We start from the raw sequence: 25,129 nt of genomic DNA, 5'->3' as shown, positions 1-25,129 counted from the left end.
TCAGGCGTTGAGTAGCAGTCTGCGTCTTAATAGGGTCCTCATACATCAGACGCATATGATCACAAAACCCCACAAAGTTGTCCAACAATGGGCTAGGTTGAGCCAGCAGAGGCGTGCCCCAACGAGCTGCATCACCCGAAAGAAGGCTTAACACAAACCCCACCTTATCCCGGTCGGTGGGGAAATCAGCTGCTTTCACGCTGATAAAGAGCTGGCATTGTCCCAGGAAAGCAAGAAACAGTTCTGGATTGCCAGTAAATTTATCCGGCATTGCAACTTGGCATTTTCTCCTGGGTGGGGGTGATGGTGGGGGTGCAGCATGAACCTGAGCTTGCAGTTGAGCCACCTGAGCTGCCAGCAAAGTGAGTTGCTGGGTGAGCTGGGCATTCTCAGCACGTAGCTGCTCCATAATATTAGTAAGGGGTGGGAGGCTGAAGGCAAACTGTTCTGTACCAGCCTGCTACCGGCCCTGCAGAAAAGGCAGGGACAACCCCTTTACAAACGGCAAGAGGCTGGAATTACGCCTGCCAAATTTATAGCTACAAAAACAAACAAGACACGAACCAAGAAACAGGAGCTTTAAGAAACATGAACTATCCAAGCGGTTGCCTTCAGCAAACCAGCCCTCCCCACACATTCCCCTTATATAGAGTTCAGGGCGTGGCTTCTCTCTGCCTCCTTCCGAGAAGCCCCATTGCCTTCCTCTGTTTACTCCTAATTGACTGCCTCCTGCGTCGGGCGTCCTTGAACAGGGCCAGCTGTGGGTCATCTTCATCCACGCTGTCAGGCTCACACAGCTGGGTCTCCGTGGTGACCAAGTGGGAGGGGCCTGGCTGAGGGCTCTCATCAGCAAGATCTTCAACCCCCTCAGCAAGGTCTTCAACACCCCCCTCCTCCTCCTCTGAGTCATCCGACCCAACTGCCGAACCCACAGGCTGACCCTGAATCACAACAGCAAGCTCCATATGTGCAAGTGTGCTCAGCTGCTGTTTCCGTGGCCCGGTTCTGAATGGGCCATAGCCTGGTAGTGAGTCATCCCCGGGGGTTGCGGACTCTTGCTTTTACAAGCAGGGTCTGTAAGAGGTATCTGGATTTTACATTTGGGTGTGTGTGTGTGTGCATCCACATTCAAGTATGCAATAAGAGCAGGTTTCATGTGTTACATCAAGGGTCGTGTGACTGGGAGAAAGAATGAAGCAGTTGCAAACATTATGAGCCACTGCCATAGTCATGCCCTGAAGCAGGCTGTGGAATACTGGCTGTGGAATTCTGGGAGTTGAAGTCCACGAGTCATAAAAGAGCCCAGGTTGCCTACCCCTGCCCTGTGGGAAATGGAAAGAATTTATTTTCTTCTTAATGGATCTGGCCCATTTTTAACTCAGCCTTTCTTTTCCTAACTTCTCTCCCCCCATCAAATACTAAATTTGATCTCGTTCTGGTCATGATTGAGAGAGTCATCACCTTGATAAACAAAGTCTCCACCACGGTTACAGGATTTCCTTCCATCTGGATGGAGAATGAAAACAGTGAGAAGTAGGAGAGAACCCACCTCCCTGTGGCATCTCCCCAGAGTTCAAACCTTTCCAGAAAGGTGAAAGTCATCACTGAATGGTAAAGATTGTCCTTCATTTATGACCGTTCATTTAGTGACCATTCTAAGTTATAATAGCACTGAAAAATGTGGCTTATGACCAGTTCTCACACTTACCACCATCACAGTGTCTCAATGCCACACAAACAAAATTCGGGCATGTATTTATGACAGTTGCAACATCCCAGGGTCATGTGGTTGCTGTTTGTGACATTCCCAGCTAGCTTCCGACAAGCAGAGTCAATAGGGAAGCCAGATTCATTTAATGACTTCACAATCCACTTAACAACTGCAGTGATTCACTTAACAACTGGCAAAATAGGTCATAAAATCGGGTATAACTCACGTAGCAACAAGAATTCTGGTCGCAACTGTGGTTGCAAGTCAAGGACTATCTGTAGTTACATGTGTACTTAAGGGCTATAGGCCACATGATCAGGAAATTTTAATGTGTTTGAGCAACATGGTGGAACTAAGGTAACATACGACATACGACCGACAATCTTTGCTGGCATGGTGAGTTTGTAGTTGTTTTGGAACTGTTGGTGAGACTGTTAAAAGTCGTTGGCACTGTTTGAATTTGTTCTACCAGCAGCAAGATCTGACTGCTGGCCCAGTGATGGATTCTATTGCAAATCAGGGCTGTTTCCAGAGGAGGCAGAGGAGGAGAGGACCTGGAGCTTATGGAGCAAAGGAACTGGATGAGGCTGTCGGCAGACCCAGAGGAAGAGAGAGAGGCTTTTGGAGGAGTTGGTGGCGGCCGCAGCGTGCTCCAGGGGCGAAAAGAAGCAAGGCCTCTTTAAGGAAAAGGTGGAAGAGTCAGGATCAGAAAAAGGAAAGAAGGCGAGGTTGTCAGAATACAAGCGAATTTGAGGGCTAATCCACATGGAGCCCCATTTCCATCTGTCCTGTTTGCCATCGTTCCCTCCCTAGAGACTAAAATGGACAATGTGAAATTTGAGCGGGCCCCGAACAAGGAGTATATATCGGAGGTGGTGACCCTTTGAGAGCTGTATGCAACGAAATTTCATTTTGATGTATGCCGATTGGTGTACATTCAAAGTGACAATAAAGTTATCATTATCATTATCTTCTCTCTTTCCCACCACCCTATTTTTCCATCCCAGCAAATCCTACTTACGGAAACGGATAGTGATTGGCCAGATCATGATGCTGGCTAGGAACAGTGCAGCCACCATTGCCGTGCCCCCAGTAACCGAGACCATTACCCAATGGTAGAAGTTCACACAGCCGTTGCAACAGAGCTGAGTCCTGGATTTTGTGAAGGGTGGGGATGGAGATGACAACAGAGGGGGAAAAATGTAAGATGAAGATAAATATTAGGTTGTGCACACTGCTCTTACACATGGAGGCAAAGCTGGCAATTCCAATGGGGAACAAAAAAACCTTGTAGGATTGAAACAAAAAATTGGATGAAGCTACATTTCTCGTTGGTGCCATTTCAAGAGTCTTGCTGAGTCTATTACCAATGCCGTTCCTCAATCTCACTCTATGGTAGACTGAGTTGGTACATGGAGGATTCCCCTCAGCTATGGTATCTCCAACACTCCCTCTTGAAATTTCCCTCTCCAAAAGGTCTCAATCCAGATAGTAAAGGTTGGGATATAGTATCATTTGTAAGCATAACATAGGTAGTATTGCAATATGAAAATAGAATTATGAGTTGATCAACCATAGTTTCCACTTCTAATATACCTGTACAGCATCCATATACCAGTATTTAAGGTTTGCCTTTATGCATAAACTTAAGCATAACGATTTGCAACTGTACTGGACGGCCTAATGTGTACTACAGTCCAGCCAATTATGGTTTATTAAATAAACTATGCTTAAGCAAATCCTGGTTTAACATAAGATGTAAAGTATTTAATGGGCAGTACATGCTGAGTCCAGCATCATTCGAATGGGCTTAAAAAAACCCCAACCATCGCATCTGGTCTGTTCTGACAAGCAGAAACATTTCTCCAAAAAGCACCCTCCATTTTTGCTGATGTGCCAAAGGGACCAAACTTCTTTTCACTAACACCGCAGTCTCCATAGCCCATCCTTCACTTACGGACATGGATGCAGGTCCTGGATAATCATCACCGACAATCCGTTGGCGACTTTATCAGTGAAGCTCATGGCCCCGTAGACAAATGCGCCGCTGTGCTATCGGAGAAAATGAGCCACAGATGCATCAGGACCACCTGAGTGGCTGCCAGGTCTCACCCTGGACAGAAAGCAAAAATTTGAAACAAAACGAAGATGCAAACCTCAAAATAGTTCTACAGTAAAGTACCATTCTGAGGCTTGTATTCTTTTTTTTCCCCTCTCCCCCGCCCTTTTAGCATTTCAGGAGGATTTTTGCCTATACAGCAATGTTTCTCAACCTCAGCAGCTTTAAGACATGTGGACTTCAACTCCCAGAATTCCCCAGCCAGCATGAGATAAACCATTTATCTCTCAGCTTCTCCAAAAGTGCCTTCTGTGCTTCATATTTCCCTTCCCATAAAAACAAATAAACAAGTGTCCTTATGTACTTCTAAAAACAAACAAAGCATTATATTATGGCAGCCTAAGGCTTGACGCACACGTTTTGCCTTTTAATCCCCGTAAATGTTTTAGTCAGAAGCGGGGATTGTGCAAAAATGCTGCAAATGAGATACAGGCCGCGAGCCACACCTAATTCAAGACGGTGACTACAATGGTGTGATTAAAGTCCCACCTCCTTTTCACATGCATAAAGAGGGGCTTTGATCATGTTATTATGGTGGCCATCTTGCATCTCTCACCTCTCAGGATAGCCTTGGCCACATCTTAGGCATTGTCCCTTTGAAGGTACCTTTGGAGCTCCAAACGAATCACTCTCGTCTATGGTTCAGAAATCCCATATTGCTTCTTTAAGATTTCCCCCCCCCCTGCTTTTTTAAGGATTAGCACTGAACTTTCACCCAGTTCCTAAAGCAGGACTGACTCCATCTTTTACACAAGGTACTTCATACCGTGTGGGGCCCGATGAGATCAGCTGTCATGGAGAGGGATGTTACCAGGATGGTGGCTGACCCGGTCCCAAGCAGAACAGCAGCCCCGTACACCTCTATGCCCAGTCGCTCAGCTAGGGCCACCCAGGAGGCAAAGGCCATGATAATCAGTAGTCCCAGAAAGTAGGTGAGCTAACATGAAAAAAGAAAATTATTTTCGCTTCTAAAGCATGGATGCATTAATTATTACTACACAAAGTATTTATTCAATATCTATGGAGGTTCTCAGTCATCCAAGTCTTGGTTGTCCCACAGGTGCTTTTTAAAAAGGCAACTGGATTGTCTTGATTTTTCTTTTTCTTGAAGACTTCACTTCTCTTTCAAGTAGCTTCTTCAGCTGTAAGTAACCAGTGGGGAATGAAAAGGAAACATCTTCAAGAAAAGAAAAATCAAGGAAATCCAGTTGCATTTTTTTTTAAAAAAAAAATCCTTTGGGATTACTTATTCACTAGCATCCCCTAATTCAGTATTTCTCAACCATGACAACTTGAAGGTGTGTGGACTTCAACTCCCAGAATTCCCCAGCCAGTATGCTGGTTTAGGAATTCTGGAAGTTGAAGTTCACACCTCTTAAATTTGCTGAGGTTGAGAAATAATGTTCTAATATCTAAGAATTTCCCCAGGTTTTCTACAGTCAAGTGTTTTGTCTTTCGGACAAAAGCCCACTTCTCGTAAAATGCTGGAGAGCATCATATTGAAAAAGGAGAAGAACACAGGGCAAGCAAGAGCTAAAATGAAAAAAGGAAGCAGAAATAAAACTACCATTCTCTTTCAACAGCACAATGACAGCACTTGTAAATGAATATAGCTCATAATACAATTTCTGTAAGCTGCCTGGAGTCGTTTTAAGTGAGATGGTGGCTGTATAAAATTTATAAATAAAATAGACATCCACAATATAACACAGTTGTCAAGGCATCTATTACAACTGAAAGGGATATTATGTTCTGTAAGAATTAAAGATAATTCTTTTGTAAAAAAAGAGTTATCTTTAAAAAGCTCAAATTTCAGGAAAACACCGCATTCTTGCAAAATAAAATCAAGGGAAGATAATTTGGGAAACATTGTTTTACAAATCCTATTTGTTTGCTATTGAGGACAGGGTTATTGCATAAAATCGGTAACATTGGAAAAGTTGGCTGATTTCTGAGAGAGGTGGCAGAACCTGGGGGAGAAGTTAAAAGAGGGATCAGCCTAGAATCCCTACGTAGCTACAAGCAGGCAAAGTCCAACCTCCCTTGAATTCCATGGACCCTTATCTACCTCCAAGCAGATAGCCGAGAAGATTCCTGTGCATAGGCATTTTTTTTTCTTTTAAAGATCCTGTAATCCCTTGCATCGGGGTTGAGTCAGGGTGACAGAATAGAACTGGGCATTTACTGGCTGGATGCCCTTCCTGACGCTTATGTGGAGTTCGCAGCAGATATTTTTCTCTTTGTCCCAAAGAGTAATTCCTAGTGTGGATCGCTCCAGCGATGCAACAGAATTTGCCCTTTCACATATTCCCATAAATTTCAACTTGGACAATGCAATTTCTGCCCAGTGAGAGTTGCCTGAGTATGGAAGAGACCTTCCTGGGAGTTAGCGAATTGGTATCTGGAAGGACACATGGTAGGAAAGCCGAATTTTCCTTTAGGGCTGCAAAGACTGAAAAAGAAGGCTGGGAGTACTTACATTTCTGCCAATCTGTTTGTTCACAGTTTTCATCAAAAAGGAGGAGAGAAAGCCACTAATATACATCACCAGTGGGATTGTGGCAATGTATTTCTGTAAAAAAGTGATAGAAAAGGGAGTTTACACCATTTAGGCTCTTCCTTCAGGGGAAGAAGATAAGAAGACAAATGCAATCTATTGTTGATTAATTCCTACTATAATTAAGCTCAGAATTAGGGTGATAAGTGATAGCAATCGTTAAACGGCTCACCATGTGACCGTGCTCAATTTTACAACCTTTTGTGCAGAGGTCATTAAGCAAACACTGTGACCATTAAGCAAATGCAGTTGTTCAATGAACCCACTTTAAGGTAAAGGTAAAGTTTCCCCCGCACATGCGTGCTAGTCGTTTCCGACTCTAGGGGCCGGTGCTCATCTCCGTTTCAAAGCCGAAGAGCCAGCGCTTGTCCGAGGACATCTCCGTGGTCATGTGGCCGGCATGACTAGACGCCAAAGGCGCACGGAACGCTGTTACCTTCCCACCGTAGTGGTCCCTATTTTTCTACTTGCATTTTTACGTGCTTTCGAACTGCTAGGTTGGCAGAAGCTGGGACGAGTAACAGGCGCTCACTCTGTTACGCGGCACTCGGGATTCGACCCGCCAAACTGCCGACCTTCCGATCGACAAGCTCAGCGTCCTAACCCACTGAGCCACCGCGTCCCTTTGAACCCACTTTAGCCAATGGTTATTTTTTGCCAGAAACTGGAAGTAAATGCCAGTTTCTGACAAAAAAAATGCTAAAAATCATGGTCACATAGCTACAGAAGACTGCAAACAGCCCTAAATGTTGGTCAGTTGCCAAGCAACCAAACTGCGATCACATGACCATGGGGGGGAGGGTTTTGATCATTGGATCTTTGAAACCTGGTCCTAAGTAACACTGGGGAGGTTTGTTGGAAGGTCAAGTAGTTGCTAAGCAACCAATCACAAGGGGAGGACTACCTATAATTACAATGCTCAGCTAGAACTGGGACACCACAGGTTCAAAGTTCTACTCAGCCCCAAAGCTTTAGAGCAATGTTTCTCACCCTTGATAACTGTTTAAACTGTCAAAGTGAGGCTAGTAAAATCTCACCAAATTAAGTACTATTTGGGGAAGGGGATCCCAGACTACTGGATGGCACTGAATAAATGATGTCCAATGTCCTTTCAAAATAGAACCTTGTATACAGTAATTACTTAATTAGCACAACACCACAGTAGTGCCAAGCATGAGCAGTTCTGATGTTTGAAATTCATTGGTTTGCATTGCTCACTACTTTGTTACTCAGAGCTTCTGAAATCAAGGATGAGGTTTAAATCTACACTAAAGATTATGTGAACGCGGAGAGAGCCAAGCTGCCTTCTTCCAGAAGCACCTGAAGGCTACTGACCACTTCATTTCCCCAACTCTGGAGCACAGCAGATGACAGAAGCTGATCTAAAACTTACTAACTGGATAATATAAAACAAACTTCCCCCTTCCCAAAGATCATACTTACCTTTGGAAGCATTAGTGAGTTGGTGAGATACATTGCAATGTATGTCTGAGAGAGGTTGACAATGAGACGGGTGGACATGTACAGCATTGCCACCTGGAAGCAGAAAGTGGCATTACAGATGCACATAAGACAATGCAACGATTTCTCTGCTCACATGGTTTCGTTTCTCACTTTAGAATTACATCTAATGTATAAAGCTAAGCAATTAAAGAAGATAACATTCTGGGGGATTCCAGATTCTAGAAATACTGTTCCCCTTCGTAACATGTAGAATCTCCTCTGGGCTATGTTGCTCCAGAGGGCAATTCCTGAGATTAAAACTTCCAAGTCAAAAATGGATTGAGCTGAAAACAATTGTTCCAAAAAAAGAAACTTATTTGGAGGCTGGACCAATTCTGGTTTGAACGATTTATTTCCAAAAACTGCTAAAATGCCAAATGAAATGGCAGTGTTTGGAAGGGGGACAGAATGTTTTGATCTTTGATTTGGTATATATTTACATTTTGTCAATACCGCTATGCTAAGCCCATCTTCTCCAATATATGCATGCCATCATCCCTCTACAGCAGTGGTCTCCACACTTGGCAACTTCACAACTTATGGACTTCAACTCCCAGAATTCCTCAGCAAGCCATGTTGGCTGGGAAATTCTGGAAGCTGAAGTCCACAAGTCTTAAAAGTTGTCAAATATGGAGACCCCTGCTCTATAGTAAGTATGGCCAACAGTTATTCTGGCCAGAGATGATAAGAGTGTGTATAATGTTTTTCAATCTTAGTAACTTTAAGATGAGTGGACTTCAACTCTCAGAAATCCCCAACTATTCTGGGAGTTGAAGTCCATCCATCTTAAAGTACCGTGTTTCCCCAAAAATAAGACTCGGTCTTATTTTTTTTTTTGCCTCCAAAAGAGGCACCAGGTCTTACTTTTGGTGTGTGAGGGGGTGTATTTTCCACTTACCTCCGGCACTGACAGCTCTGCCCATCCGGCCCATGTCTTCTGCAGTCGAAGGAGCAGCTTCATTCTGCAGCTGAGAATGGAGCTCCAGCCTGCATTTTGCAGTCAAAGGCCTTTCTGGAAGGCCACTGCAGCTAAGAACTGAGTTATGTATTGAATCCATACCTTGGTTCTTGGCTGAACAGGCCTTCTGGAAAGGCCTTTGGCTGCAAAATGCAGGCCTGGGGATGCTGCAGAAGACGTTTGCCAGCAAGGAGAGGCCTGGCTGCAAGGTAAGTGGGTGCAGGGCACACAGGGCAGCTCCAGCCTGCCCCCCCTGCAGCTTAGCTTGATTTTTAGGTGTGTGTCATACCCCAAAACTAGGGCTTATTTTTAGGTTAGGGCTTATATTAGGCCCACCCCCAAAAAACAAGCTAGGGCTTATTTTCAGGGAAACACAGTAGCTGAGGTTGAGAAACACTGGTACAATGTCACTGAAGGGCACCACCAGGGAAGATTGCTTTGGACCTTTTAGATATCTGCAGGACAAGTCTTTCCAATTTCCTTGATCCTGGAAAAACAATGAACTACAACGGCGAGAGAACATGTGACCTTCTGCCCTCCGGACTCACCTGGTAGAAAGCAGGCTCCAGAAACCAGTGTTTCCAAAGAAGGAGCGGCCGAATGGGCTGCTTTTGGTCTAGAGGCAACAGGGGACTATGTTCATCTGGATGGGGCAATCTGGAAGCTGTCCGTGTCTTTTCTTTGGTCCCAAGATGGAAGAGGAGTGAAGAAATGGAACCCAGCCCGATCACAATCAGGGACAGGTTCTAGAGTGGGGAACAGAGAGCAAATAAGAAAGGTTAGGACGGCAAGACTAAATCTAGGAAATGGATCTTTTGCAAAGAGGAGGGGGAAAAGGAAGTTGGCCATGATATTCAAAGACTCATGTTATAAACCAGCAATTGACAGGACAAGGAAACAGAGGTCCAGTCTTATTCCTCCTGTCCACCATCTTGCCAAACACCCACCTGAAAGACAGGAATGTCATGGCGCCCGAGGTGCTGGGTGAGTTTCTTTGTCTCTGTGGGATCTCTCTGGAAGTGCAGGAGGAGCCATGCAACTCCATACACTGTGATGTTGGCCATGACAGTGAAGGCATACCTGGAAGCAAGTTGACCAGGCAGAGTTTATTAAGCATAGACCACAGCTGGAAAAAGGGATTGGTTCATATCAGTGCCCATCAGGTCCCAGGCCCCACCCTGGAAATTCAGGTTCTTTTCTCTTTGCCCACCATCTGGACACAGAAGCTCTGGGGAAGTTCCTCCAAACTTCTAAGGAAGAAACTGCCAGTTGGATAACTTTGCTTGCAAAAACATTATTTGCTGGGTTCCTGTTTTTTCCTAGCTAGCTGGACTTCCTCCATTCTGACTTTCTTTTTTTCCCCAGTTAAGAAACCTAAAGGAAAAAACGTATTTAGGACACTTCGCATCAGCTTCTATAGATAATCCTAACCCTTAACAACCACTTGTTTAGCAACCGTTTGAAGTTAGGAAGGTGCTGAAAAAAGTGATTTATGACCAGTCCGAAGACTTTAAACTGTTACAGCATCCTTGTGATCACATGATTGTGATCCGGGTTGCTTGGCAACTGGCTCGCACTTACAACATTTGTAGTTGTCCTGCAGTCACTTGATTGCCATGTGTGACCTTCCCAGCCAGCTTCTGACAAAGGAAGTCAATGGAGAAGCCACCAGGAGGTTGCAAGTCACAGTATTCCATTTTAATTTTAATTTATTAAAAAGTAATTAATTCAATAACTCAGATGTTAATTTCAGTTTACTTAAATAAATAATCACAGTGTTTGAATTATGATGGGTAATGACAGTTGACCTTCAAAGGATATCCTAGAATCTTGAAGGTCATCTACTGCAGTTTTGATCCCTGAAATCATTTCTTACAACCTGAGAACTGCCACAGGACCAAAGATTCTGCAGTTGTGTATTCACTAATCCATACTATTTTTTTTTCTTCCTGGCATTTTCTTGTAGGTACAGGATCTGTGTTTCAGATTTATCAATCAATCAATTAATCAAATTTATTGGCCTCCACAGGGTAACAATGCTGATCCATTGGGGATGACTTGAATTGATCCACCGGCTTGTTGCCCGAGTCTGATTTCCTGGGCTGAAAGTGACTGGCCCAAAGACACTCAGCTGAGTTCATGCTTAAGGCAGAACTAGAACTCAGTCTCCTGTTTTCTAGCCTGGTACCTTAACCACTAGACCAGGGGTAGGCAACCTCGGCTCTTTTATGACTTGTGGACTTTAACTCCCAGAATTCCGGAGTCAGCATGGCTGGTTCAGGAATTCTGGGTATTGAAGTCCACAAATCATCAAAGAGCCAAGGTTGCCTACCCCTGCACTAGACCAAACTGCTGTTCACTAGTACGCAATGCCCCTGGGAATTGTGCTGTGCATTGTGCTCGCTAGTTGACAGGGAATTTCTTGGGGTAGATGTCAGTGGGGTTGGCCACAACAAGCCAGTCATGTTGGCTAAATGGTGTCAACAAGGCTTGAGACGATGATCCAGAGAAAATGTGATGGAGCCTGGATTAGATCTAACCACTTTCCTATCAGTTCTTACCTGAAAGCTGTGAGCTCCACCTTCTCATGGTCACTAGTGACCAACTCTGGTATGAGCGAGAGGTGAGAGATTTGGGTGGCAGCCCAGCCAAACTGGAAGATGATAATAAATGGGACAAAGTAGACGAGCGCAACCCACTCAGGTGTGTTCTCCGTGCAGCCGATGCATGGGCTGAAGATGAAGGGAAAGGAGAGCAGAACACAGATGGTCCCTGTGGAGAAAGATGGTCAAAGTACAGATTTGAGTCTATGGAGATTCTCAATCATCCAGGCCATGGTTGTCCCAAAGGTGTTTTTTTTTCAAAAGACAACTGGACTTTCTTAGGTTTTTTTTCCTTTGAAAATGTTTCACTTCTCCTCCAAGAAGCTTCTTTAGTTCTCTTAGAACTGTGAGAACTGAACTGTTCTTCAGTTAGAACTGAAATGGCTTCTTGGAGGAGAAGTGAAATGTTTTCAAATAAAAAAAAAATCAAAGAAATCTAGTTGCCTTTTGGAAAAAGCACCTTTGGGACAAGCTTGAAAGAGGCAATCTAGGATGAGAGAAACAATGTCTTTTTAAAAAAAAACTTTTTATTTTTCCCATACTGTTAACAATGCATTTCTTATATAATGGTTTTGGAAATACTTATCAATCTTATTTTTTCCATACCATAAAAAAGCATGCCACCCCAATTGTAAGTCATGTCCCTCCAGATATAACAACCTTTTATTTCTAAGAGTTATCCATTCTTTTACCCGTGTTAAAACAGATGCTTGATAATACAAAGCCCACTCCGGTAGTCCAAATCCTCCATTTTCCTTAGCATCTTGTAATGTTTTCATCTTAATTCTAGCCTTCTTTCCTTGCCAGACAAATTTCAAAATTAATGAGTTTAAATCTCGAAAAAAAAATCTCAAGTTTTTATGGGTATTGTTTGGAATAAAAATAAAATTTTCGGCAATACGTTCATTTTCACTGTAGCAATTCTTCTAATATTGACAGTTGCAGATTTTTCCAAGTCCAATTTTATTTGATTCAATAATTTTGTGTAATTATCTTCTTTTATTGTTGAGCATCTTGCTGTTAAATGTATAGCCAGGCTGCCTGCTTACCCAGCCACAGCCGAAAAAATGGCTGCTTCCCCCTCAAGACAAATGGCAAGCTCAACTTCCTCAAAAGTCAACAGGCCTGGCAATTTCGGATTGTCAGAAAGACTAAAAAAAGGTCACCCCAAACATCAGTTTGGCCATCTTCTTCTCACGATGTGGGCTTTCATTAAGAGCCTTTCTCCACAGTTCGATTAGAAAAGAGCAGTCCAAATTATCCACAGGAATCTTCCCATAATCTCATGCCTCTAGATGGGTTGGGACTTGTTGTGATTCAGTGTCAACCTGTGACAATTCTGAGGAGGAGGAAGGGATTGGAGCGCCTGCAGAGGAAAGTTCTGAGGCATCGTAGAGCTCTCAGCCAGGCCCCTCCCATCTTGTTCCTCCTCAGACCCAGCTGTGTGAGCCTGAAAGCTTGGACGAAGATGTTTCACAGCTGGCTTTGTTCAAGGACGCCAGAAGCAGGAGGCAGATAAGCAGGAGTGAACAAAGGAGGGCAATGAGGCACCTCAGGAGGAGGCAAAGAGAAGCCACGCCTTGAAACTGTGTTTAAAAGGGGAATGTGTGGGAGGTGCTGGTTGCTGAAGGCAACCGTGTGAGTCGTGGTTAGTATTTTGTTTTGCTCTGTTTTGGATCTGTTTCATTTCCTTTGTGTAAATAAATTTGGCTGGCTTACTTTCAGCCTATTGACTTTTGAAAAGGGGTTGTCCCTGACATTTCTGCAGGGCCGGTAGTAGGCTGGAACAGAACAGGACTACAGTTCTCATCAACCCCAGGCAACTGGTTGAGTGTTTACCTATTTAACTCCTCAGTACATCTGAAGGCTACCAAACCTGGGAAGGGTGATTTCAGAAAACAATGTGGTGGCCATCCAGATGTCACAATTATAAGACCAGGGTTCTTTGGTGCTCTCTGAGCTTGTTGTTTTCTTGCAGATATTTCATTGCCCAAACTAGGTAACATCTTCACTGCACTTTAACCATTTAAACCCTGAGCTACAAATATTTTCCTTTATTGGTAATTATGAGACCACCTTCTGCCATGGTGGTGGAAGCCCAGGTTTTCTCAGAACTAATAAACATGACACAACCAATAAATTACAGTAAGTCTCATTAGAATCAGGGTAAACATTAACACTTAACATTAACAAAACCAAGATGATGGCATCCGGCCCTCTCAATTCCTGGCAAATAAATGGGGAAGAAATGGAGGTAGTGACAGATTTTATTTTCCTGGGCTCCAAGATCACCGCAAATGGGGACTGCAGCCAAGAAATTAAAAGACGCTTGCTCCTGGGGAGGAAAGCCATGGCAAATCTAGACAGCACACTAAAAAGCAGAGACATCACCCTGCCAACAAAAATGCGTATAGTCAAGGCTATGGTCTTCTCAGTTGCAATGTATGGCTGTGAAAGTTGGACCTTAAGAAAGGCTGAGCGCCAAAGAATTGCAGTCTATGAACTATAATGCTGGAGAAGACTTCTGCAAGTCCCTTGGACTACAAGGTGATCAAACCGGTCAGTCCTAGAGATCAACTCTGACTAGAAGGCCAGATCCTGAAGTTGAAACTCAAATACTTTGGCCACCTAATGAGAAGGAAGGACTCACTGGAGAAGAGCCTAATGCTGGGAAAGGTTGAGGGCAAGAGAAGAAGGGGACGACAGAGAATGAGGTGGCTGGATGGAGTCACTGAAGCAGTAGGCGTGAGCTTAAATGGACTCCAGAAGATGGTAGAGGACAGGAAGGCCTGGAGTAACGTTGTCCATGGGGTCGCGATGGGTCGGACACGACTTCGCAGCTAACAACAACAAACATTTCCTTCAGCCTTCTGGAGTTAAGTTCATTTTTCCCTACTCTTTCCACTAGCTAGAATCACCAAATCATTCTGAAGTTGAAATTTTTTGAAAGGGGAAGCAACAACCTTACCATGGGGTCTTGTATTTTGTTTAGCCGATGTGCCTGCCCACACAATTCTATTTTTTAATTAGTTAGAAAAGGAATTGGCTTCTTACCAAAAAGAGAAAGAAAAAAAATCCCAAACCCACACATTTATTTTCACAGCCATTATCATATTCTTTTAACACATCTCCTTGGTGTTATGAACTATTTTAGATAATAGCCACCAGCATCCCCAGCCAGCCTGGCTAATACTTGTAGACATAGGCCAACATATCTCAAGGCAATTATAATTTTTCCTTGCACACCCTCCCTTTGCTGGATGCTGGGGAGCTTGCTGCCATTTAAAGAAAAATAACCTCTATTTCTACCATTAACATTGTTGAGAAATGTAAGGTTTGCACTTATGCCAGACAAACCAGATGCACAGGCACAAGGTAGGTGATAACTGACCTAGCACTAGTACTTGTGGATCTGGTAAACCACCGACTAAGGATGAGCCAGCAATGTGCAGCTGCAGCCAAAAGGGCCAATGCTTAATGTTAAGTTCATGAGAAGTGACAGCACCACTTTATGCTGGTTTTGGTCAGATCACACCTGGAATCCTGTGTCCAGCTCAGGTCACCCCAGTGGAAGGCGGATGCTGAGGAACTGGAAACAAGATAGAGATGGTAAGGAGCTTGGAGGCTAAGTCTTATGAAGAGAGATTGAAAGAACTTGCTACTTCAGCTAGAAAAGAGAAGGCTGTCAGGGAGACTTGACAGCAGCCTTCCAATACTTGAAGGGCTGTTCCAGGAAAGAAGGTCAAGATTTATTCCTGTAAGTCAGGGGTCTTCAAATTGGTTGACTTTAAGACTTGTGGACTTCAACTCCCAGAATCGCCCAGTCAGCTGAGGAATTCTGGGAGTTGAAGTCCACAAGTCTTAAAAGTTCCAAATTCGGAGACCCCTGCTGTAAGTCCTGAAGGCAAGGCAAGAACCAGTGTGTCTCACACACACACACACACACACACACACACAAACAAACATACACAGAGCCTGGAGGTTTTCAAGAAAAGAATGGATAGCCATTTGTCCAGAATGATATGAGGATTCCCACACAGGGCAGGGATGTGGACAAGAAGACCTTCAAGGTCCCTTCCAACCCTATGAATCTAAGGATTATGGTTTGGCCTTATTTGCTTAATGATTTTAATACAGAAGTGGGATGCAAGCTAATAAACAAAGGAATGTAGGAAACCAACTAGAGTCTCTGTGGTCTGCCTGGGTCTTCGCTGCCTACACCATGGACGTTTAAAACAGTTTCTATCAGGCTGGCCTACCCCGCAAGGCTGTTGTGAGGATAAAATAAAGCCTGACAAACTTCATTAATTCTCAAGAGCAGTACAGATGCCACCAATGAAAGGTATAATTCAGTCCATCTGGGCAAAATCAGATTGGGGATAGCTGCTTGTCGAGACATATTAGTTATAATTAGAAAAAAAGTGATAAAACAGGTGCAAGCCTTAAGGGGAAGAATGAAACAACCCACAAGCCAAAGATTGTTTCCAATTTCGATAGTGTGACCCCTGGAGTCTCCCAAGCACCCCATTCAAAATATCAGTAGCATAATGTTTTGGCTGGAAAATCTGCATTAGGCTTGCAATAGCATTACAACCAGCCTTAATATACAGCTGGGGTCTTCAAACTCGGCCCTTTTATGATTTATGGACTTCAACTCTCAGAATTCCTCAGTCAGCATGCCTGGGACTTGAAGTCCATGAGTCATAAAAGGGCCAAGTTTGAAGACCCCTGATATACAGAAACAGTCCTGTAAGCTTCCTCCAAATGCAGAAGGAAAGAATGAAGTGTTCTTTACAATCCTCACCATGTGACTTGAGCATTTGACTGAGTCACAGATACAAAAAGATCTGAGTTTGCAATGTGATGTTGCAATGCATATTTCATCATCTTTTTTTTTTTGCAACATCACCATAGGCACCTGATGCCAGGAAAGGCAGGGGGGGGAGAAATAGTTAAGAATGTTGACCCTTGCCTTTCTTCAGGAACATCAAGCCATCATGGTTGCCTATACCCCTCCCCCAATATATATAAAAGTATATATATGCACATATAAAAACCGTTCTCTTTAGGTCAGTTATTCCTCAACCCTATAAACTTTAAGAGGTATGGACTTCAACTCCCAGAATTCATGCTACTTGGGGAATTCTGGGAGTTGCAATCCATATTGAGAGCAGAGTCTTGGTGGAGCAGTGGGCTAATGCCTCCTTAAGTAACACCAGCTGCCTGCAATTAGTGCAGGTTCGCATCCCACCAGGCTCAAGGTTTTTTTTTTTTAAATTCCATTTATATCCCGCCCTTCTCCAAAGACTCAGGGCGGCTTACAAGCTTAGCAGTAGCCTTCATTCTATGTATATGCCTGCTTATTAGGGCTTTCACACACCCCCAAGCGGCATTATTACAAAGTCAGCTTAATTGCCCCCAACAATCTGGGTCCTCAGGTTGACTCAGCCTTCCATCCTTCCGAGGTAGGTAAAATGAGGACCCAGATTGTTGGGGGCAATTAAGCTGACTTTGTAATAATGCCGCTTGGTGTGTGTGTGAAAGCCCTAATAAGCAGGCATATACATAGAATGAAGGCTACTGCTAAGTTTGTAAGCCGCCCTGAGTCTTCGGAGAAGGGCGGGATATAAATGGAATTAAAATAAATAAATAAATAAATAAATATGTCTTAAAGTTCAGAAATGTAGGTAATAATGAAATTACCTTAGATTTCTACTGTTTGTTCCCAAAGGGGAACCCTGACCAACATCATAAGTGAAGACTGGTTTTCTCCACAATCCACCTCCAATTCAATCTAGCAGAATTAGTTCATGAAGTGCTAAGCAATTCCCTGAGGAATGTAGATGGCAGAGGCATCTCAAAATTTAATCTACCGTAAATCAGTGCCTCTCAATTCCAGCAACTTTAAAATACGTAGACTTCAACTTCCACAACTCCGCAGCCAGTATACCAGGTGTTCAGATACCTTCAAGTTGTCAAGGTTGAGAAATAGAAACAGTCCTCGACTTACGGCCATAATTGTGCCTGGCAATAATGGTCATAAGTCATGACAGTCGTAAAGCGGATCACCATGTGCAGACTTGTTTTTGTGATCTTTTGTGCAGTGGTCGTTAAGTAGACATGGCTATCACAAATCAAACCCATTGTTTGCTATGGGCCGATTTTGACCAGAAAGTGGAAGTAAACACCAGTTTCTGGCAAAAACATTACCAATAGCAGTCAGGTGATTACAGATTGATGCAAATGACCTTAAATGTGGTCTGGTTGCTGAGCTCCCAAAATGAGCTCACATGATGCGGGAATGCAATGTCAGAACTTCAAAACCTGGTTGTAAGTTTGGATCTATCACACACACTTCCCAGAATCCTTGATCTACCAAATATATCCATGGCATTATATTCATGGGAGAACAAGACTATCTTTTCCACTTTAGAAAAATAGCTACGGGCAATGTTGGCTGTGCTTGAGTTAATTTTGGGGTGAGGGGAGGTTGACCTTAGCCTTCCATGGAACCCCAACAGGCTTTTGTAGAACCCAGTTAGAAAATGGCTGACCTACAAGCCTCCTCAGTCCATCAACAAAAGTGTAACTTCGGCCACAGTGACCCGTGGCCTCAGGGTGGACTTTGGAAGCTGCTGCTGCATTTGCAAGAAAACAAAGAGGAAGGGAAAGGCTCTCTGGGGGGATGGCAGCTGATCATTTTGCTACTGTGATCTTGCTTTTTTTTACCAGCAGCCAGGCTCAGGAATCCATCCCCAATGGAAACAGGCCCCTAAACACAGATACAAAGATCCTCAAATCATTTGGAAGAATCAGGTCAAGTTATGGCTTAGAAAGAGCTCCATAAACAACCACAATAGCTGAAGGAAAGGCAGGAGGGGGAGTGATTAAAAGTCTATGATTCACCTTCACAAGAACAGCATGTGACTTCCACTATCACCAAGTGTGCTTTTTTGGCACCAGAAATTTCAATGACATCTGAGCAATTCTACTGAAGAAGAAAGCAGAATTGAATACTGGGGCATACAGTATACGGTCTAATGCTTGCATAAATGCTGTAGCTCTGGAGACAGATGACTGAATTAAGGAAGCTGCGGATAAATGAATGGCAGCTGAGATAAAAGTACAGAGGAAATGACATCAGGGGCTGTTGTATTTTATGTTTGGTTAATAAGACTCAATTTCCCAATTGATCTGCCTGAGGAATATTTTTTTAATCTTCCTTGACCTTGCAAATTTTTAAAGTCCTGCTTCAAAATAGCTTTCCAAGAAGATCTAATCAGGCTTTTGACCCGTGCCCATGAATAATTCAAGATGCCAGACTTCCTTCCTTCCCCAAAAAGGGAACTGTCAAATGTGTTGGTCATCAATTCCCAGAATTTTCTGTGTGGATTTTGGATCTTTCACTATCTTTGCATCTCTCCATACTCCCAATTTGTTAAGGTTCTCTTTTAACTGCTCACAACTGGACACAATATTCCAACTGAATAAAGAGATGAAGCTTGTTTGGCTAGTTTTTGTGATTTAAAAATAAACAAAAGCAAACCCCGCCCCCAAATGGATTAATTCCAGATAAATATATTATGGGATTGCAGCCACACAGGGCTGGATTAAGGTCAACTGATGCCCAAAGCATAGCCCAACAATGGTGTCCCTTGACAAAAGGAAAATTCTTATGCTATGACGCAAGCTATTATATCTGACATTTTCAAACCAAATGTTGAAATTTCATGGCTCACCATGACAGCCAAAAAGATTTTAAACAATGTAGATTAAAGCCGAATAGAGCAGATAAGGACAATTATTAAATGACTAAAGTGGAAAGTGGCAATGAGAGAGTTATGGGTACGATAGCTGGGGGAAACTGCTGTGGTTTCCCCCTCCCCCTCGGTGTGTGCTTATTCTGCCTAATGGTTAATCCAGGGTTGCAGTCACAAATCTACAGGAATTGACCACTAAGATGTGAATACTGCAATCAGCGTTTATATGGCCAAATCCACTTGCACAGAAGTCCCAAGTTTTAAGGAAAAGTCTCACCAGACCCTCCAATAATATATTATAAAATATACTCAGCAGGCACCGAAAATGCCAATCTTTGGTATTCAAAACTTGCCAGCTTGTAAACCAACTGTAAATCTACTGCAGAAGAGTTTCCCATTTTTGCATTCGGGAATTAAAATTTACTCTAAAGTAAACCCACTTCAACATTATTTACTCCTTAAATGCAGGTAGAATTTAAGTGTTTGCTCTCCACGAGCTGTCTATCATGTTTCTGCATGAACAGCCACTAACCTGATCTTTCCTAAAAGAGACAACTCACAAGAGTAACTCATGCAGAGAGGCACCTATAAGCCTCCAAGGAGAAGAAAGTTTTCATTTTTAGCTCATTTGCCAATTACATCTTAATGTAATTATATCATCCAACAGATGTTGCTTTTTTGGGCTACCCAATCAGATTCAATTTACTGTGACTAGCTTCAATACTTTATAGCAGGGGTATTCAAACTTGGCCCTTTTATGACTTGTGTACTTCAACTCCCAGAATTCCTCAGCCAGGCACGCTGAGGAATTCTGGGAGTTCAAGTCCACAAGTCATAAAAGGGCCAAGTTTGAAGACCCCTGCTTTACAGCAAAATTGGGATATGAGTGGTTTCTCTTTCTGAAGCCCAAATTTAAAACACCTTTTTTAAAAAAATGGTATGTTCTCATTTGCCTTCAAAAATACTGAAGCAAAATCTCTCTGACTGATTTTTATCCCACATTTATTAATTTATAAGTAATTCAAGAGCAAACACACATAATACTCCTTCTTCCTCGTATTTTCCCTACAACAATACAGTGAAGTGAGTGGGACTGAGAGGGTGCAACTGGTCCAAAGTCAGCCAGAAATCTCCTGATTTCTAAGCCAGGACCTTAACCACTACACCAAACTGTCTCTCTTAGCCTTCCTCACAACAATGTTGTACTCTGTGTAAGAATGATGGGAGGAAATAATCCACAGAAATAAATATCGGATCCTTTGGCTCACTCTGGCAAATTTCTGCTTATGCTGCTCTGGAGGGGATTTGGGGATAAGCAGAACGGAAAGAGGACAACTCATTTATTTATTCAGTTTTTGCAGCCAAGCAAAAAGATACCTTTGCCAAATCTTTGCTTTGCTGACTCACTAGGAAAAAAAAATTCAAGATCAAGCTTGTTTTGTGCAACACAGAGGAATTACGGTAGAAACAATGCAATTGGGATTCTAGATTCTAGCATGTGACCGAAGGGAAACAGAAATGAATAACAGGAGGAAAGGGTTATAAAAAACTCAGTCATGTATTTACTGAGATCCAGGACCAGATATTCTACTGCAGTGGCCAATCTCTCATCTCGCATCTAAGAAAAGAACAATGGCCCTTCTCTACAAAGTTAGCATGGAATCATCCTATTAACCACACATATTAAAATAGCAATGTACGCTATACATGCAAAGCTTTTTTTTTTTTGCAAAAATATTTTAATTTATTGAAAAAGGGTTAAAACACAAAACACCAAAATATTTAAAACAACAACAACAACAGAAAAGAAAGGCTATGGAGATTCTCAGTCATCCAGGTCATGGGTTGTCCCAAAGGTGCTTTTTCAGGAGGCAACTAGACTTTCTTTTTTATCTTTGAAGACATCGCTTCTCATCCAAGAAGCAAAGCATCTTTGGGAAAATAGTTTCTAATGCTGGTTGCAGAAGACAACGGACAGCATCTGCTTCACAAGAATGCCACAAAGAAGAGGGAGTCAAGCTATTCTCCAAAGCACCTGAAGGCAGGACAAGAAGCAACAGATGGAAACTAATCAAGGAGAGAAGCAACCTAGAACTAAGGAGAAACTTCCTGACACTTTAACCAGTGGAACAACCTGCCTCCAGAGGTGGTGAATGCTCCAACACTGGAAGTTTTTAAGAAGAGACTGGCCAGCCATTTCTCTGAAATGGTATAGGGTTTCCTGCCTGAGCAGGGGGTTGGACTTGATGACCTCCAAGGTCCCTTCCAACGTTATTATTATTATTATTATTATTATTATTATTATTATTATTATTATTATTATGCCTTGCAATAGTTGCTAAAAGAGAATCTAAGAATCAATCCCAACTTGATGGCACAAATCATCAAACAATCGGGGGTGGGGGGGTGGGGGGGAGATGTAAAGACCTTTAAAACAAGCCCTTATTATCTGACTAGAGCAGGGGTAGGCAACCTCGGCTCTTTTATGACTCATGGACTTCAACTCCCAGAATTCCTGAGCCAGGAATTCTGGGAGTTGAAGTCCATGAATCATAAAAGAGCCGAGGCTGCCTACCCCTGGACTAGGGCATAGGTATAGAATCTGTTAATCTCTTATTTAACCGATAATTCCAAATTAATACCTGTTTTAAATTACTTTGGACGTATATGCACTGAGTCTTATTCCAAAGCATTGTTTTAGATCAGAGGTCCCCAACTTTTTGGGCACCAGGGACCGGTTCCGTGGAGAGAGGTTTTTTCCACGGACCAGAGAGTGCGTGGTTTTGTGTGCTGCCTGCATCCTGTGGATGGGGCTTTACTTGTTTGTGTGGACCGGTTGCTGGCATGCCGCAGTCTGGTACCGGTCCACAGACCAGATGTTGGGGACCCCTATTTTAGATACTATGTTATTAGGCACTTTGTACTAGTGTTGAGATTTGTATTTACTAGGCTCTGAAAGCATTTTATGAGACTGGTTTGCAGCTCTTGGGCTGATTCTTGACTTGCTATGAGCCATACCTTGATCAAGATGCATTGCTATAATTATTGGGGATTTCCAACTCTGGAAAAGCAGTGGGAGGGGAACATAACATTTCTATAATTCGCAAGCTTGGAGCCACTGTATTAAAGCACCCTGACTATAGGCTCACATTTGACAAAGGCAAGCCTTGTTCAAGACAAAGCACTACTCATTAATGGAAGCTACCAACATAAAGCGACAGTATGCCTGTCTCCCATCATCTCTGCTCACCCCATCAGGGAGGTTGTGTTGTGGTCCCTTCCATTACAGTCCTTCCCCTGTGGAGCTACATCTCTCCAGAGATCTCGATGGCTCCCACCTTATTCTTTTTGCAAGGCATTCAAAACCTGGCTCTTCCTCCAAATATTTAGGCTGGGAAGTTAATGTGAACTTGTAACTCATGTTTTTACTGTGAAGCCTAGAACCGGCTGTTGGCGACCTCAGAGGTTTATTATTTGGTCTGTCCGAACAGTTGGTTTTAACTGCATAGGCCAGTTAGAATCACTGCTGCAAGATGAGCCACCATATAAACAATTTAAATGCATAAAGAAGAGGATTGGCAATAGTAACTTAAACCCTCAACAGCGCAGAAGGAAACTAAGCTGTTATTTATCTCTACGTTTGGAGAGAGCTCTGCTGTAATAGATAAGCAAGAGATCATTTAAAGCATCCATGAATGTAGAGATCAGCTCACACTCCACGAACACGTGAGCAAAGCTTAACAGCAGTAACCAGCTTTCCTCAGCTGGTGCTCTCCCCTAGCAAATCGCAACTAAGGATAGATTATACCTGAACAGGGAGATTAACCCTTAGCTGGCATTAGAAGATCAGAAGATAACAGAGTTGGATAGGACCTTGGAGGTCTTCTAGCTCAGGGCTGAGGAATTCTGACTGAGGAATTGAAGTTGAGTTGAAGTCCACAAGTCATAAAGTGACCAAGTTTGGAGACCTCTGTTCTAGTTTATCCCTCTTACTCAACCAGGAGACCCTATAATATCCTAGATCCGTGACTTTGCCTCATATTCTTTGAAAAATCACTTTAGCCAACTGACAACAGGGCAATGAAATGAATTGTGTCTCAGGGGAAAGCAGGATTTTGCTCTTAATAACAGTATATTAATCGACTGAAGACTAATGGATGTACTCTCCAAATGGAGCCTCGATGATAATACATTGTCCACAACAGATACAGGAAGCCAAGCAACTGGAGTGTCTTGACTGTCTTCATGCCACCAGTTGCCCAGGGTTAAAGCCCAGTTTTCTGATATACCCCTATTTGTACTCATAAGCCTGAGTTCCCATCTGTAATCAAACAGAACATTCATATTTAGAATTAAAAATTACACAAACAATGAGAATTGTTGCAAACCTTGCTTGCACGCTCAAGCAGCATCCAACTGGTCATGATGTTGAAATACATGACTCTCCCACAATATCAGCATGACGCTCTATTTATTTGGAGAGATTCAAATCGCTATTAATTAGTGTTTCCCAACCCTGACAATTTGAAGATGTGTGGACTTCAACTCCCAGAATTCCCCAGCCTGCATCTTCAAGCCGCCAAGATAAAACCGGGGCAGGGTTGTTCCTTTTATGCTCTACTCGTTTGTTTCACACCAGATAGCTCAGGGGTCTTCAAACTTGGCAACTTTAAGAACTGTGGACTTCAACTCCCAGAATTCCTCAGCCAGCCAGGGCTGGCTGAGGAATTCTGGGAGTTGAAGTCCACAAGTCTTACAGTTGCCAAGTTTGAATACCCCTGAGATAGCTCATGCTGGAAACCGCTGATCCGGGGAAGTTACTTCATCGATCCTAGGCTTTTCTCCTCATTCCTGTTTATCCGCTTTCTCTTTCCTAACAGCTTACTCCAACTTAGCGCCACCTCTTCAAATTCCGGTCACCCCATCCCCTCCTGCGTCTAGCCGGGGCAAAGCCCGTCCAGTTTTGTTTTTTTTTTAGCATGACTTACCAGCCAGATGCCACGATTTCCTACGCCCGTAGCGCCCACACCCGCCGGCTTGGTCCGCCTCGTAGCCCACCAAGGGCGTGCAGATGCCGTCGGCCACCTGCCCCGCCAGCAGCAGCGCCCCCGCATGTTGGGTGCTGTAGCCCAGCACCGAATGGAAGTAGACCAGCAAGTAGGTGAACCACATCGAGGCGCACAAATCGTTCAGGAAATGGCCCACCGAGTAACTCAGCCGGGCGCGAGGGGGCAGCGGCGGCGGGTCGTCCATCCTGCCGGGAGGCGAGGAGCGAGACGCGCCTCACAGCGCCGGGGCCTGGAGCCCGATGGCCCCAGCTGTGCGTAAAAGCGCACCGGCAGGGCGCATCAGCTGGAGCGCGCAGGGGAAGCGCCCAGGTCCCGGCCGAGCAGGAAAAGCAAGGAGGGTCGTAGCTACCGAGGGGAACAGCCCAGCCATACGGCCGCAGAACCGCTTTTATCGGCTCTGGGGGGGGAAAAACCCCAGGTTGGTGGCCGCCGACGTAACCACCTAGTCTGCACCGCGGCGCCCCCCCCCCCACTGGCTCCGCCTTGGGGCAGATAGCCGCGCCTCCTCCAACGGCCTCGCGGATGGAGCCAATGGAGAGGCTGAGCTGGGAAGAAGCCGCGCCTCAAAGGAGGACTCGGCTTTCCCCCTTCAGCCGGCTTCGTGTCCTTCGCTCCGCCTTTCGGTTTGACGACTTCTCCAGTAAAAGCAAAATCGCCCCCCCGGATGAGTTGCATCAACGAGGACTCCGATTCGCCGTCAGCCCTCGCCAGGCTTCGATTCCAGGGGCCCCGTTCTTTGACCCTCCAGTTGCCAGCTTCTCCGGAGAAAGCAAAAGTTTGGCCGTGCTTGCACCTTCCACTGCATTGGCCAGGTTTATGCCCTATTCGTGCGTTTTAGATTTGCACAGA

The 25,129-nt window shown here is 43.9% G+C and overlaps 2 protein-coding genes across 3 annotated transcripts in view; both read right to left on the bottom strand.

The window, feature by feature from the left end:
- Positions 1-1,602, bottom strand: part of LOC308659844 (uncharacterized protein) — a gene marked incomplete at its 5' end in the record, with an annotated part of 114,889 nt that extends 113,287 nt beyond the window's left edge. The window contains one exon of the mRNA XM_081313872.1: positions 1,550-1,602. Coding sequence (XP_081169998.1) covers positions 1,550-1,602 — 53 coding nt within the window. The remainder of the gene's footprint in view (positions 1-1,549) is intronic.
- The window catches only part of MFSD12 (major facilitator superfamily domain containing 12), a 29,626-nt gene extending 4,884 nt beyond the window's left edge, over positions 1-24,742 (bottom strand). Inside the window, exons 1-9 of one of the 2 annotated variants that reach the window (XM_081312546.1) lie at positions 24,200-24,739; positions 11,410-11,620; positions 9,796-9,928; positions 9,397-9,594; positions 7,831-7,923; positions 6,310-6,402; positions 4,597-4,767; positions 3,669-3,763; positions 2,733-2,863 (exon numbers count right to left, since the gene is read on the bottom strand). In XM_081312546.1, the coding sequence (XP_081168672.1) occupies positions 2,733-2,863; positions 3,669-3,763; positions 4,597-4,767; positions 6,310-6,402; positions 7,831-7,923; positions 9,397-9,594; positions 9,796-9,928; positions 11,410-11,620; positions 24,200-24,464 (1,390 nt within the window). In that variant the 5' untranslated portion in view covers positions 24,465-24,739. Of the gene's footprint in view, positions 1-2,732; positions 2,864-3,668; positions 3,825-4,596; positions 4,768-6,309; positions 6,403-7,830; positions 7,924-9,396; positions 9,595-9,795; positions 9,929-11,409; positions 11,621-24,199 lie in introns of those variants that run through there. The other variant, XR_014024453.1, reaches the window with a different exon arrangement.
- Between the last annotated feature and the right edge of the window lie 387 nt (positions 24,743-25,129).

Source organism: Vipera berus (genome assembly GCF_964194415.1).
Source record: "Vipera berus genome assembly, chromosome: 1".
Taxonomy (NCBI): domain Eukaryota; kingdom Metazoa; phylum Chordata; class Lepidosauria; order Squamata; family Viperidae; genus Vipera; species Vipera berus.
Note: the sequence above shows the minus strand (reverse complement) of the source record. Positions and strands in the feature narration are given on the sequence as shown.